At 39.6% G+C, this 13,607-nt stretch overlaps 1 protein-coding gene across 1 annotated transcript; it reads left to right on the top strand.

The window, feature by feature from the left end:
- Nucleotides 1-3,148: 3,148 nt before the first annotated feature.
- On the top strand, nucleotides 3,149-12,815 carry LOC121457378 (interferon-induced very large GTPase 1-like). The gene is given in 6 exon segments (XM_041666050.1): nucleotides 3,149-3,693; nucleotides 6,082-7,279; nucleotides 7,281-8,505; nucleotides 8,508-11,234; nucleotides 11,237-11,368; nucleotides 11,371-12,815. Coding segments are annotated over 6 exon segments (7,272 nt in total).
- Nucleotides 12,816-13,607: the final 792 nt, after the last annotated feature.

Below are 13,607 nucleotides of genomic sequence, written 5' to 3'. Positions count from 1 at the left end.
TGTTTTGATTTGCATTTCTCTGATGACAAAGGATGGTGAACCTTTCCTTAAGTGTCTTTCAGCCATTTTAGATTCTTCTGTTGAGAGTTCTCTATTAAGGCCTGTACTCCATTTTTTATTGGATTATGTGATCTTTTGGTGTCCAATTTTTTGAGTTCTTTGTATATTTTGGAGTTTAGACCTCTGTCTGATGTGGGGTTAGTGAAGATTTTTTTTTTCCCAATCTGAAGGCTGTCATTTTGTCTTGTTGACCGTGTCCTTTGCTTTACAGAAGTTTTTCAGTTTCAGGAGGTCCCATTTATTAATTGTTTCTCTTAGTGTCTGTGCTGCTGGGCTTATATTTAAAAAGTGGTCTCTTAGCCGGGCGGTGGTGGCGCACGCCTTTAATCCCAGCACTCTGGAGGCAGAGGCAGGCAGATCTCTGTGAGTTCGAGACCAGCCTGGTCTACAAGAGCTAGTTCCAGGACAGGCTCCAAAACCACAGAGAAACCCTGTCTCGAAAAACCAAAAAAAATAAAATAAAATAAAAAAATAAAAAAAAAAATAAAAAGTGGTCTCTTGTCCCAATGCATTCAAGTGTACTTTTCACTTCCTCTTCTATAAGGTTCAGTGTGGCTGGCTTTATGTTGAGGTCTTTGATCTATTTCGACTTGAATTTTGTACATGATGATAGTTATGGGTCTATTTCATTTTTCTACATGTTGACATGCAGTTATCCAAGCACTACTTTGTTAAATAAGCTCTCTTTTATCCATTTGATATGTTTTTGCTTCTTTATCAAAGATCAGGTGTTTGAAGATGTGTGGATTGATCTCCGGGTCTTCTATTTGGTTCCATTGGTCCTCCTGTCTGTTCTTATGCCAATAACAGGCTGTTTTCAGTACTGTGGCTAAAACTTTAAATTTTAAACAGTGCTGAGACTGAAAGAATATGAGGGCTTTTGAAATTGAATTAAATGTATTTTGCATTATGGAATAGCCATGGGTTTGGGGGTGCTGAGAGAAGTATGTGGTGGTGATATGGGATGTCTTTCTGTATGTGTTGTTTTTATTGGTTGATGAATTAATCAGTTTGGGCCAATGGCATTCCATTTGCCTTCAATTGACAAGACTAGTCATTTCGGCAAGAAACTGCTCTTGCCTGGACTGCTTGATGGTATGTTCTGTAAAACAGACATGCAGGGACCACATAAAAATGACTACTGAATTGCCTAAAGAAGGTAAGACTGTTCTTCGGTACTTCTGCAGACATTCTTCAGGACACAGGAAAAAGCAACTGATGAACTTTGCCTTTATAAGACAGAACAGATCTTGAAATTTCCTGCTTCATGCAAAAGCCTATTGTATACTATGGGTCTGTCGGCTGAAATAGAAGTCCCAACACTACAAAAAACTTTGGGTAACTGTCCAGGCAGCAAGATGTTTTTGTCAATTCTAAAATTTGGAAGTTGCTTACAATGCACTTTCTGTTTACTTAGGTACTATTATATCCTTCTGGTGTTTTTACAGAGCTGAAGATATGTAGTTATAATTCTCCTTAGTTATGATAAAGGATAAATTATATATAAAACTTTAGACTCACACAAATAAGATATATGATAGAGAATTTTTCTTAATTTGCCTAATATAAATGGATAAAATATTGTAACTATAATTCTTGCTTATTAACTGTTTTGCATATATAATTTTATTAAGCTAAAGTTAAAATCTTTTTACTTAGACATAAAGGGGAGATGATATGGGATGTCTTTATGTATATGTGTTGCTTTTATTGGTTGATGAACAAAGCTGTTTAAGCCAATGGTTAGCAGAGTAAAGCCAGATGGGAAACCAGAACAGAGATATATAGAGAAAGTAAGTTGAGTCAATGAGATGCCATGCAGCAGTCAAAAGAGAAAAATGACCTGGAACCTTGCCAGTAGGCCACACCTTCTTGGTGATACATTGATTAATGAAAATGGGTTGATTTAAGATATAAGAGCTAGTTAATAAGAAGCCTGAGTAATATGCCAGCAGTGATGTAATTAATATAGCTTCTGTGTGATTATTTGGGTGTGGGCAGTGGGAAACTAACAAACAGTCTCTGCTTACATGGTGGTTTGAATGAGAACAGCAATAGGCTCATATCTATGAATGCTTAATTCCCAGTTGGTGGAATTCCTTGTGAAGGATTAGGAGGTATGGCTGAGTTGGAGGAGGTATGTCACTAGAGGTGGGCTTTAAGGTTTCAAAAGATTCAAGACATTCCCAGTCTCTCTCTTTTTTTCTTTCTCTCTCTTTTTCTCTATCTCTTTCTAATCTCTCCCTCCATTCCCTCAATTTCCCTTCCTCCACTTTCTCCAATTTCTCTGTCTTTCTGTTTCTCTGTCTCTCTGTCTTTGTCTTCCTTTAGCTCTCTCTCACACACACAGACATACTAACCCTTTTGCTTTCCATCTGTATTGTTCTTGTGTTTCAAAATGTGAGCTATCAGTTACTGCTCTAGTACCATGCCTACCTGACTGTTGCCGAGCCCCCTAACATGATGATCATAGACTCTAACCATCTAAAATCATAAGCTCCAAATTAAACAAATTCATTTACAAGTTGCCTTAGTCACAATGTTTTATTTCAATAGAAAATACTCTAAGACAGTAAACTAGAACAAAATGAAAAATTAGAAGTAAGCAACCAGTAAAGTAGAAATTTATTTATGACAGCAGGTCAAATTAATACTACATAACTTACAATGTATTCAGGGAGAATTCATTGGAAATAGTAAACATACGTTTCACAGAAACAAATATAGAAAAGTTAATTAGCATATAGAAATTGCTCTTGTTGTAAGATAAAAAATTGGTTGTCACCTAATTATGTATTAAAATTTAATTATTAACATAATGGTTCTGATGTTGAGTCAATGTAGGAGGAAATGTATAAAACAAGTCTACTACATTAAAGTTCTTAATGATAGCTAGATACATAAATTATATTCAGTAAACAGAAAATAATACAGCAAAGATTTTAAATGAATGTAAATAAGACAATTAGATGAAGGCATCAAAAACTTTGGAGACTAGTCTCCTAAGAACACTTACATATTGGATAATGGGATAAGATTTCTTACAGTTGGGACACAGAATAAATAAATATCTATTTTTCACAGAGCAATGGAAACAGCAAAGTACTTCCCTCATAAGCCCCAGCCTAGAAGGCAAGATATCCAGGAGATGCTGACAGAAGTGGGGTTGTCTGTTGACTACTGGCTGCCTAAGCTTCAGGAAGACCTGGGTGTGACCTGTGCCCAGGCCTTACAACACTTAGAAGAACAAGAGCTCCAGAAGCTGAAGTCCCAGACACAATACACATGGGAAGAAAAGGCTCTGGAGAAGTTGCTTGACCTCTCACAGCCAAACAGTGTTGCAGAGTTCCAGGAGACTCTTGGGGAGATGATAAGGAACAGGCAGCAGCAGGCAGAAAAGGCACTGCAGGAACTGAGGGCCTTGCAGTCAGAAGGGAAACACAGACAGGAAAAGGAAGTGAAGAGGAAAGAAGCAGAGCTGAGGCAAGCAATGGAGATCCCAGAAGAGCGCTGGCCAGGGCATGAAGTACCCCTCAAAGATATCACTGAAACAATGGAGAAACATCTTTGTCACATAAAAGCGACAATGATAAAAACTCAAAACTTCTCAGAGAGAGATCTGTTAAGATTCACATCCGGTGGATCTATTTTCATTCTTCTACAGATTGACATCCAGTTTTGCCAGCACCATTTGTTGAAGATGCTCTCTTTTTTCCATTGTATACTTTTAGCTCCTTTATCGAAGATCAGGTGTTCATAGGTTTGTGGGTTAATGTCAGGGTCTTCTATTCGATTCCATTGGTCGACTTCTCTGTTTTTATGCCAATACCAAGCTGTTTTCAATACTGTAGCTCTGTAATAGAGTTTGAAGTCAGGGATGGTAATGCCTCCAGACAAACCTTTATTGTATAAGATTGTTTTGGCTATCCTGGGTTTTTTGTTTTTCCATATAAAGTTGATTATTGTCTTCTCCAGATCTGTGAAGAATTTTGATGGGATTTTGATGGGGATTGCATTGAATCTATAGATTGCTTTTGGTAGAATTGCCATTTTTACTATGTTGGTCCTCCCAATCCAAGAGCAAGGGAGGTCTTTCCATTTTCTGGTGTCTTCTTCAATTTCTTTCTTCAAAGACTTATAGTTCTTGTCAAGTAGATCTTTCACTTCCTTGGTCAGGGTTACCCCAAGGTATTTTATGCTATTTGTGGCTATCGTGAAAGGTGATGCTTCTCTGATTTCCCTCTCTGCTTCCTTATCCTTGGTGTATAGGAAGGCCACTGATTTTTTGGAGTTGATCTTGTATCCTGCCACGTTACTAAAGCTGTTTATCAGCTGTAGGAGTTCTTTGGTAGAATTTTTGGGGTCGCTTATGTACACTATCATATCATCTGCAAATAACGAAAGCTTAACTTCTTCCATATCTATCACCATGCACAAAACTCAAATCCAAATGGATTAAAGACCTCAATATCAGTCCGAACACACTGAACCTGATAGAAGAGAAAGTGGGAAGTACTCTACAGCACATGGGCACAGGAGACCACTTCCTATGTATAACCCCAGCAGCACAGACACTAAGGGCATCATTGAATAAATGGGACTTCCTGAGGCTGAGAAGCTTCTGTAAAACAAAGGACACTGTCACTAAGACAAAAAGACAACCCACTGACTGGGAGAAGATCTTCACCAACCCTGCAACTGACAAAGGTTTGATCTCCAAAATATATAAAGAACTCAAGAAACTAGACCGTAAAAGGCTAATCAACCCAATTATAAAATGGGGCACTGATCTGAACAGAGAATTCTCAACAGAAGAACTTCAAATGGCCAAAAGACACTTAAGGTCATGCTCAACTTCCTTAGCGATCAGGGAAATGCAAATCAAGACAACTTTAAGATACCACCTTACACCTGTCAGAATGGCTAAAATAAAAAACACCAATGATAGCCTTTGCTGGAGAAGTTGTGGAGAAAGGGGTACACTCACCCATTGCTGGTGGGAATGCAAACTTGTGCAACCACTCTGGAAAGCAGTGTTTCAGTTTCTCAGGAAATTCGGGATCATCCTACCCCTGGATCCAGCAATACCACTCTTGGGAATATACCCAAGAGAGGCCTTATCATACAACAAAAGTATATGCTCAACTGTGTTCATGGCAGCATTGTTTGTAATAGCCAGAACCTGGAAACAACCTAGATGCCCTTCAACGGAAGAATGGATGAAGAAAGTATGGAATATATACATATTAGAGTATTACTCAGCAGTAAAAAACAAGGACTTCTTGAATTTTGCATACAAATGGATGGAAATAGAAAACACTATCCTGAGTGAGGTAAGCCAGACCCAAAAAGAGGAACATGGGATGTACTCACTCATATTTGGTTTCTAGCCATAAATAAAGGACATTGAGCCTATAATTCATGTTCCTAGAGAAGCTAAATAAGGTGAATCCAAAGACAAACACATAGGCATCCTCAGGAATATTAACCTTCATCAGGCGATGAAAGGAGACAGAGACAGAGACCCACACGGGAGCACCGGACAGAAATCTCAAGGTCCAAATCAGGAGCAGAAGGAGACGGAGCACGAGCAAGGAACTCAGGACCACGAGGGGTGCACCCACACACTAAGACAAGGGGGATGTTCTATTGGGATCTCACCAAGGCCAGCTGGCCTAGGTCTGAAAAAGCATGGGATAAATCCAGACTAGCTGAACATAGCGGACAATGAGGAATACTGAGAATTCAAGAACAATTGCAGTGGGTTTTTGATCCTACTGCACGTACTGGCTTTGTGGGAGCCTAGGCAGTTTGAATGTTCACCTTACGAGACCTGGATAGAGGTGGGCAGTCCTTGGGCTTCCCACAGGTCAGGGAACCCTGATTGCTCTTCGAGCAGATGAGGGGGGGGGGACTTGATCGGGGGAGGGGGAGGGAAATGGGAAGCGGTTGTGGGGACGAGGCAGAAATCCTTAATAAATAAATAAATTAAAAAAAATAAAATAAAAAAAAAAGATTCACATCCGGTGGACTGGTCCTGCAGGGAATTTATAAGACCAGCCACCAAAAGGACTTGGCAACAAGGAGAGAAGAACTACTCAGGGTCCCCAAGGAACTGTTCTTCTTTGGGTCTGAGCAAGGAAAACGGATGGAAACAAAAGAATTCACATCTTCTAAAGAAGAATCCCTGTTCACTGAAACTGTGGAGAAGTTTGGTTTCCAGTTCACACTTTTAGCCAAGGGTGGAGGCTGGGGATTTAATTTGGAAGGTGGAATGGATACAGTCAAGCATTTAGAATCCAAAGACATCCAGCAATCACATTCTAAGCACACTTATTTCTGCTCATCAATGTTCAAATACAACCCACTAGTCTCCTTCCACTTTTGCAAAGATCAGCTTCAGCTCTCCACTGCTCCTCTCAAGGAACTGAAAATCATTGAAGAACAACTGGAACACACTGATGGACGAGACAGATTCCTTGTAGTTAGGAACAGGACAGACAATTTCTTCAACAGATTTGGCTCTCATGCTAATCAAGGCCCTCTGCACCTTGGGGGAATCTACTGGTGGAAGGCCTTTTCAGATGGTTTCAAAAGTGACCAGCTGGATCTTGTGAAGCAGCAGACAGAAGAGGCCTTGGATAGTTACATAAGAGAGAGCTACAATGGCTTCGGAGTTGAAGTTGGGGGAGGGATGACAACATCAGACATACAATCAGCAAGATCCTATAAAAATTCAGCTGATGAACAGCTCCAAATCAAAATCCAATTGTCTGTGGCCCAGATAGGTGGACCACCAGAAGCAAATGGAATTGTTCAGTGGACAACTGGCCTTCTTGCTAGCAACAAAACCTGGCGTGTCATTGACCAAGAACTTCAGCTGGTACCCATTTGGGACATTATCCTATCAAACCACAGAAACAATTTTAAGGACCCCTTTCTGGTGGCTAACTGTCTGGCAGAAAACTATACTGCTCTGACAGGTCTTGCTGCCCACATCCAGCCTGGAGAACATATGCCAAGTACCATAAAGGAAGCAGGACTTTTCCTGAATGATGTGAAATCCTGGGAGGTGTCAGATCCTGAAAAACAGCTTAACTGCCTGATGTATTTTATGCAAACATTGGCTCACAAAACAAAATGTTATGATGTTTGGATTAATACATGCTTCACAAATTGTAATCTACAAAATTTTCTTATAAACACTGTCAACTTTTGCAAAAAAATCTTCCACTAAAAAAAATCAATTTATTAAATCTCAATTCCGCAGCCTTCTAGAACCTCATGTACACAAAGTGAAAAACTTTCCTCAGGTGAAGTTGATCATGCTGTGGATCAACCAGACAGAGTCAGAGGAACACCAAATCAAAATCACTGAATTGTCTGAATTCTTGAAAAATTTAAAAGAAATCAAAATGTCTCTCACAGAAGCAACCATGACATCCGAGTCCCCCAAAATAATGGAAGAGGCTCAAAGAAAGGCTACAGGTGATGTCACCACAGTTCTTGGGGACTTCTTGAACTATCTCAGAGAAGCAGAGCAGCCAGACACGCAGCTGCTACTACTCTCCATTGCAGCTGGTGCAGGCTATCAGCCGGAAAGCAATGTTTTCCAGCCTCTCCTGGGGTGCGCTGAGTTAAATTTTCTCCTGGAAGAAATACAATCTGTCCAAAACAGATATCAGGAGCTAAAAACTATCTGCACTGACAGTGCACAGGCATTCTTAGTTCTCAAAGCTCTGAAAGCCACAGTTGGAATCTCACCCATTTCTCCAGAAGAAAAAGCACAACGCTTGACATTAACAAGGCAGCATATGGAACACTTTCTTTGTACTAAAGTTGCACACCTCCTCACAAAATTTGGAACCAATCATGATTGGGAGAATCTAGAGAATAATTTGAGATTACTCATTGATGGGAACTGTGAAGATACCATATCTTCTTTGCAAATGGATGAAGTAAAAAAGCAATTGCAAAGTCTCCTGAATAAAAAGGAAGAAACTTATGAACAACAAAATGATGATAACAATAAAAAAGAGGTAATAGAAAAAGGACCTTTTCTAGATTTACTCCAATGTCTGGGTCTAGAACATAACTACCCAAAAAGGATGAGCAGAGCTGACTTCCATCTGATCTATAAGACTTCTGTGTACAACACACGGCCAAGATCTGAACAGGAACTTCCTTTCTATTTCCTACAAAAGCTATTGATGCTAGATTATGGGTTCAGATATCTTGTCTTCAAAAATGATGTAAATGCAGATGCCCAAGACTCTGTTGGTCCCTCCAACCAGAAAAATGATGTTATTGATCCATACGAAGAGCAGCTGATTGATGACAGTAATGAAGTCACTAATATTTCACCCACTGAGTCCCGGCCCCACATTCACCCAATGGACATCCAGATGGCCATTTTTCACTGTGCAGATGATCTGGCCAGACAATACATTTTGTGAAACTTTCCATTTGTCAGTTTGCACTCCCCCTTGTGGTACCAGTTCCCAACACATCTCAGATGGAATTCTCTCTTTGGTCTCTCAGACAAATCAGGAAAAGTTGGAAAGAGTCAAGTAAATCAGCACAGGACAAGAGCTACAGTCACAGGAATCAGCAGATGTGCTGTGTCTCTACCCCCATAGTGTCCTTCATTAGAGTTGGAAATTACTTCTATGCTTCCAAATCTCAGATCATGAACTCTCTCCTTAATAGACATAAACACGATGTGTTTTTTCACAGGCACTGCAGAGGAAGCAGCAAATATTGTCTCCTGATGGAGGGAGTGGTGGAGATCTCCTGGTTCTGTCCTGGGGGTCAAGGTGAGGACACATTTGACAAGTGTGTGGCCTTCACCAATCTTCATGGAGATGCCAAGGACCATAGGCAACAACTCAGCTTCCTGCAGGATGTCTCTTCCCTCATTGTGATCCTCATGTCAGCTTCTAATAACAATAAAGAAAACCAAAACCTTGTCAGAAACCTGTGGCAGTCATCAAAACCTGTGATCTGCCTGATAGATGACAAAGAATAAATCATGACTAATTATTCAGACAGAAGGGTGAGGATTGGCATTAGGAATAGAAATGAAGCAGAATTAACAGAAGAACTCACGACTGCCATTGAACATTTACTAGAAGTCTCTGGCACTGCTCTCAGTATAGAAGACTGTTCACAGATGGCTCAGAAACAAGGATTCATGATTGATGAAGATCAAAGAGCATTGAAGGAGGCCAAAGAAAAAGCACAGACAAATAGGAAACTCCTAGAGCAATCCAAGGTATCTCAGATTAAAGAAAACTTGCTCCCCCTTTAGGGACAACTGTGGCACCATTGGTGTAAGAAAGACAAAGAACTCTATCATCTGCAAGAAAAAGGGCATCGGAGCATTGAACAACACAAGAGTGACATTCAGAAAGAAAAACAAAAAATACGACGGCAGCAGTTTGAAAAGGCCTTCCCTCTCAATGATTTCATGCAATCTGTCCTACACATTCTCAAAGAAGAGTCAGAAAATGATCTCAAATTCTACTTCTTATACTGGTTAAGTGTGGTTTTGGAAAATCTAACTATAGAACACTTGGAAATTTTACATGGAAAACAACAATATTTGTGGTCACAAGTACAGGCAGAAAAACAGAAAGCACAGAAGAGCAGGTCCCTGAAACTCTGGCAGAAGCAGATAGAAGCCATTTCTACCAAGATTCTTAACTGTACTTTAGGAATTGCGCACCTTCTCCGAGAAGTTGGCCAGATCTATGAAGCTCTGGAAGAAATTTCTTCCTCTAGAGATAGCCTTTTTTTCTGCCTCCCCCAGATTGCTGCAGATTTGATGGTAGCTGGGGTTTCCATTGAGCTGATGGATGGAGATGCTTCATATGTGCCTCTAAAGTGGGTGGCAGCTGTTTTGGACAAGATCTCCGAGAAAGTTGGAGACAAAAGACTGTTTGTTCTCTCTATCCTTGGCCTACAGAGCTCAGGAAAATCCACCCTACTGAATTCACTGTTTGGGCTGCAGTTCACAGCCGGTGCAGGCAGGTGCACCAAGGGGGCCTACATGCAGCTCCTGAAGGTGGAAGAGACATTCACAGAAGAACTTGGCTTTGATTTTGTGCTTGTTGTAGACACAGAAGGACTTCGGGCTCCAGAACTCAACAACAAATCCAGGAATTGGGACAATAAGTTAGCAACATTCGTCATTGGCCTTGCAAACTTGACTCTGATCAATATTTTCGGGGAGAATCCTTCAGAGATGCAGGATATCCTGCAAATTGTTGTCCAGGCCTTTCTGAGAATGAAACAAGTGAAAATCTCCCCCAGTTGCATCTTTGTTCATCAGAATGTGGGAGACATTACAGCTAAAGACCAAACTGTGGAAGGACGAAGGAGACTGGAGCAGAGACTGGATGAGATGACCGCATTAGCTGCTGAACAGGAAGAGTGCTCAGACATAACCCGCTTCAGTGATGTAATTAAATTTGATGTCAATAGTCATGTCTACTACTTTGCTCACCTCTGGGATGGTAATCCCCCAATGGCCCCTCCCAATCCTCACTATAGCCACAACGTCCAGGAGTTGAAAACTGGGATTCTTAGGAATGCCCAGCGGGAATTTAGAGGAAGGATCTTGAAGATCTCAGATGTGAAATTCCGAGTTCAGGATTTGTGGAAAGCACTGGTCAGCGAGAACTTCATTTTCAGTTTCAGGAACACTCAAGAGGTCATAGTCATGAGCAAACTGGAAACCATTTATAGCAACTGGACCTGGGAGCTGAGGAATTATGTGCTGGAGTTACAGAATCAGCTGAACAATCAGATTCAGAATGGAAAAATCCCGACTCTCACAATGAATACACTAGAGGGTCCAGTGAGTACAAATTATGAAATCATCAAGCAAAAATTTGACAAGTATTTTCAAGAAGACCCAGATAGTGAAACATTGGTTCAATGGAAAGCAAATTTTGAAAATAAGTTATTAATGCTTAAAGATGCACTTATTTCAGACACCAGATGGAAATGCAATGAACTCATCAGTCTTAAACAAAGCCAAGAAAGACTAGATAATCAAAAGTCACAATATGAAAAGGAACTGTTAGAGATGAGCCAAAAGTTGGCTTTGAGTGTGAACGGTAAAGAATTAAGTGATGAAGAGTTATGTGAGAAATTCAATGAAGTTTGGACAGTTGGATCTACAATGTGTCTTCTACTGTACCCCTTGTCACAGAGCCTGACATTGATTCAGAAGCTGAAAACATTTTCCTACTGTGTTTCAGAAAGGACAAAAATATTACAGAAAGACTAAAGAAAAAAAAGGAGAAATGTTTGACATCATTTATGACAGTCATGTACAAATGAAAACAAGATATTATATAATTTCAAAAAGTTTAGAACCTTGCCACAAAGAGTCAATTAATGCAACTACCAACAACATTTATTTAAGATTTGATGATATAATTAAAAACATTTGGCAGCAAAAGCATGATTACAGTCAGCATGATTTTCATAAAATACCGATGATAATAGAAAATGAACTGAAATCTGTTTCCCCTATGGAAAACTACACATTTACCAGAGACTACACCATTGACTTATCCTTGTGCTTATTCCAAAGGGCATCTAAGAGTTTCAAAGAAATTCATGATGCATTTAAAAGAGCAAATGATCCTGTGAACTATCTGGAGAGCAAGAAAGACAATTTCTTCATGAGTTTTAAGATCTCCTGTCAAGGTGCCACATCCATTACATCCTTTGTGGACTTCCTGTGGCTCGAGCTCACTCCTGCTATCTCTGCCACTATATGGGAAATGATGGGTCCTAAAGTAGCTGGGGACATGAGAGTCACTTGCCCTGCATTCAGTGGAAACAAGGCTAACCTGGAGAAACATGTTATCATTTCTCTGGCAGAAAAAGAAAACTTTGATAACTATTGGCAGTACATTCATCATCCAGAATCCTTTTTCAGGGATTACATTAGAGACCACATTAGAAGATACTGTTCAGAAAAAGAAAGTGAAAAAATAAAGACTTTTTTAAAAATAAGTCTAGAAGACATAAAGAATGCCATCCTCTCTGCCATTCATAAGACCATAGAAGTAGCAAATGAAAGCAGCACTGCTTCTCGCTGGTTGGATTTGTTCTGTGATCACCTAGGGAGCAACCTGATCTTTCCAAGAAGAGACCTCATAAGCATCGAGCACCAGGAGATAAAGGACACTGAGTTTCTCAAAGAAGCCATGAGTGCAGCTTTGGATCCTGCACTAAGGAAAGTCGAAGAGGACTGCTCAAGTAAGCCCATAGATGAAATGGTTCCTGACATTGAGAAAATTCTCTGTGAACATCTCTGTGGCTGCTGGAAGCAGTGTCCTTTTTGTAAAGCAATTTGTACCAACACCATTCCCGAACATGATGGACACCACAGTGTGCCATTCCACCGTCCTCAGGCTGTCAATGGATGGCATTATCATAAAACAGATTACTTTATCATTAACTGCTGTACTACTTCTGTAGCAAGTGATTGTTCATTTATTTTAGATGACCTCCAGAGGTTCCCATATAAGAAATATCGAGCAGCAGGAGGTGATTTTGCCACATGGAGCATCACCCCAGGCTCATCTGCCCAGCCATATTGGAAATGGTTTGTCTGTCACTTCAGATCAGAGCTAGAAGAGAAGTATGGGAAAAAATTTACAGACTTAGGTACTATTCCAGATTCATGGACCAGAATCACAAAGGAAGAAGTACTTGATGACTTGAAAAATTAGTAATTGCCACAAACAGAACACTAGCACTGCCCCACACATTTCACATTAGCCTAGGATACCTAATAGCAATTTAGTTATCATCTTCAAGGTTCTACCTTTAAAATGAAATAAGTTAATATTTTAATATTTGAAGATTTTCTTTAAAAAAAACCTTTTTCTCCTTTGATTTCTTCTGCTTAAACATAATGTGCTAAACATGAGAATGTATGATAAAATCAGTAACCATTCAAAAGCCTCTTTCATACTTGATTATATATAATATGCATTTAAATGTTTAGTGACTCAGAAAAAGTTGTCTTATTAGAAGGAGATGCTAGTAATTTTGGCTGTGACAGATTCCTTTAGAATAACTGAGTGGGAAACTCAGCCAGCAAATACATCTGGGGAAATGCTACAATCTGCCTTAAATTAGTTTAAATAAATGTTTTCATCCATTCCAGTTATCAGAAAACCTTTCTGATTTTCATTGTATCAACCTTCATTAATTATTAAGGATGCCAAAGTAGAGCAATTTAAATAGCCTCTGTTCTGGGAGGAAAAAGTCATATTTGCTCATAATAAAGTCATGGATTCAGAAAGGATTTTCACACAAATAAGGGGAAAATAAAAAAAAGTACCTAATTTTTCATATTATATTATTACTCTTTTTCCATTATATCTTTGTGTATTTCTGTTCATCATTGAAAAACAAATACAAATCACTAAATTGAAACCTGTAGTACATAGCTACAAACTCTATAACCTGTAACAGTGACATGCCTGCAAGTTATACAGCTGCAATAGTATCACAAA

This window comes from Microtus oregoni, unplaced genomic scaffold (genome assembly GCF_018167655.1).
Source record: "Microtus oregoni isolate MIOR12 unplaced genomic scaffold, Mior012 000016F_ref0000370, whole genome shotgun sequence".
Lineage (NCBI taxonomy): Eukaryota > Metazoa > Chordata > Mammalia > Rodentia > Cricetidae > Microtus > Microtus oregoni.
The sequence above is the reverse complement of the archived record's forward strand: the minus strand, read 5'-3'. Positions and strand labels throughout refer to the sequence as shown.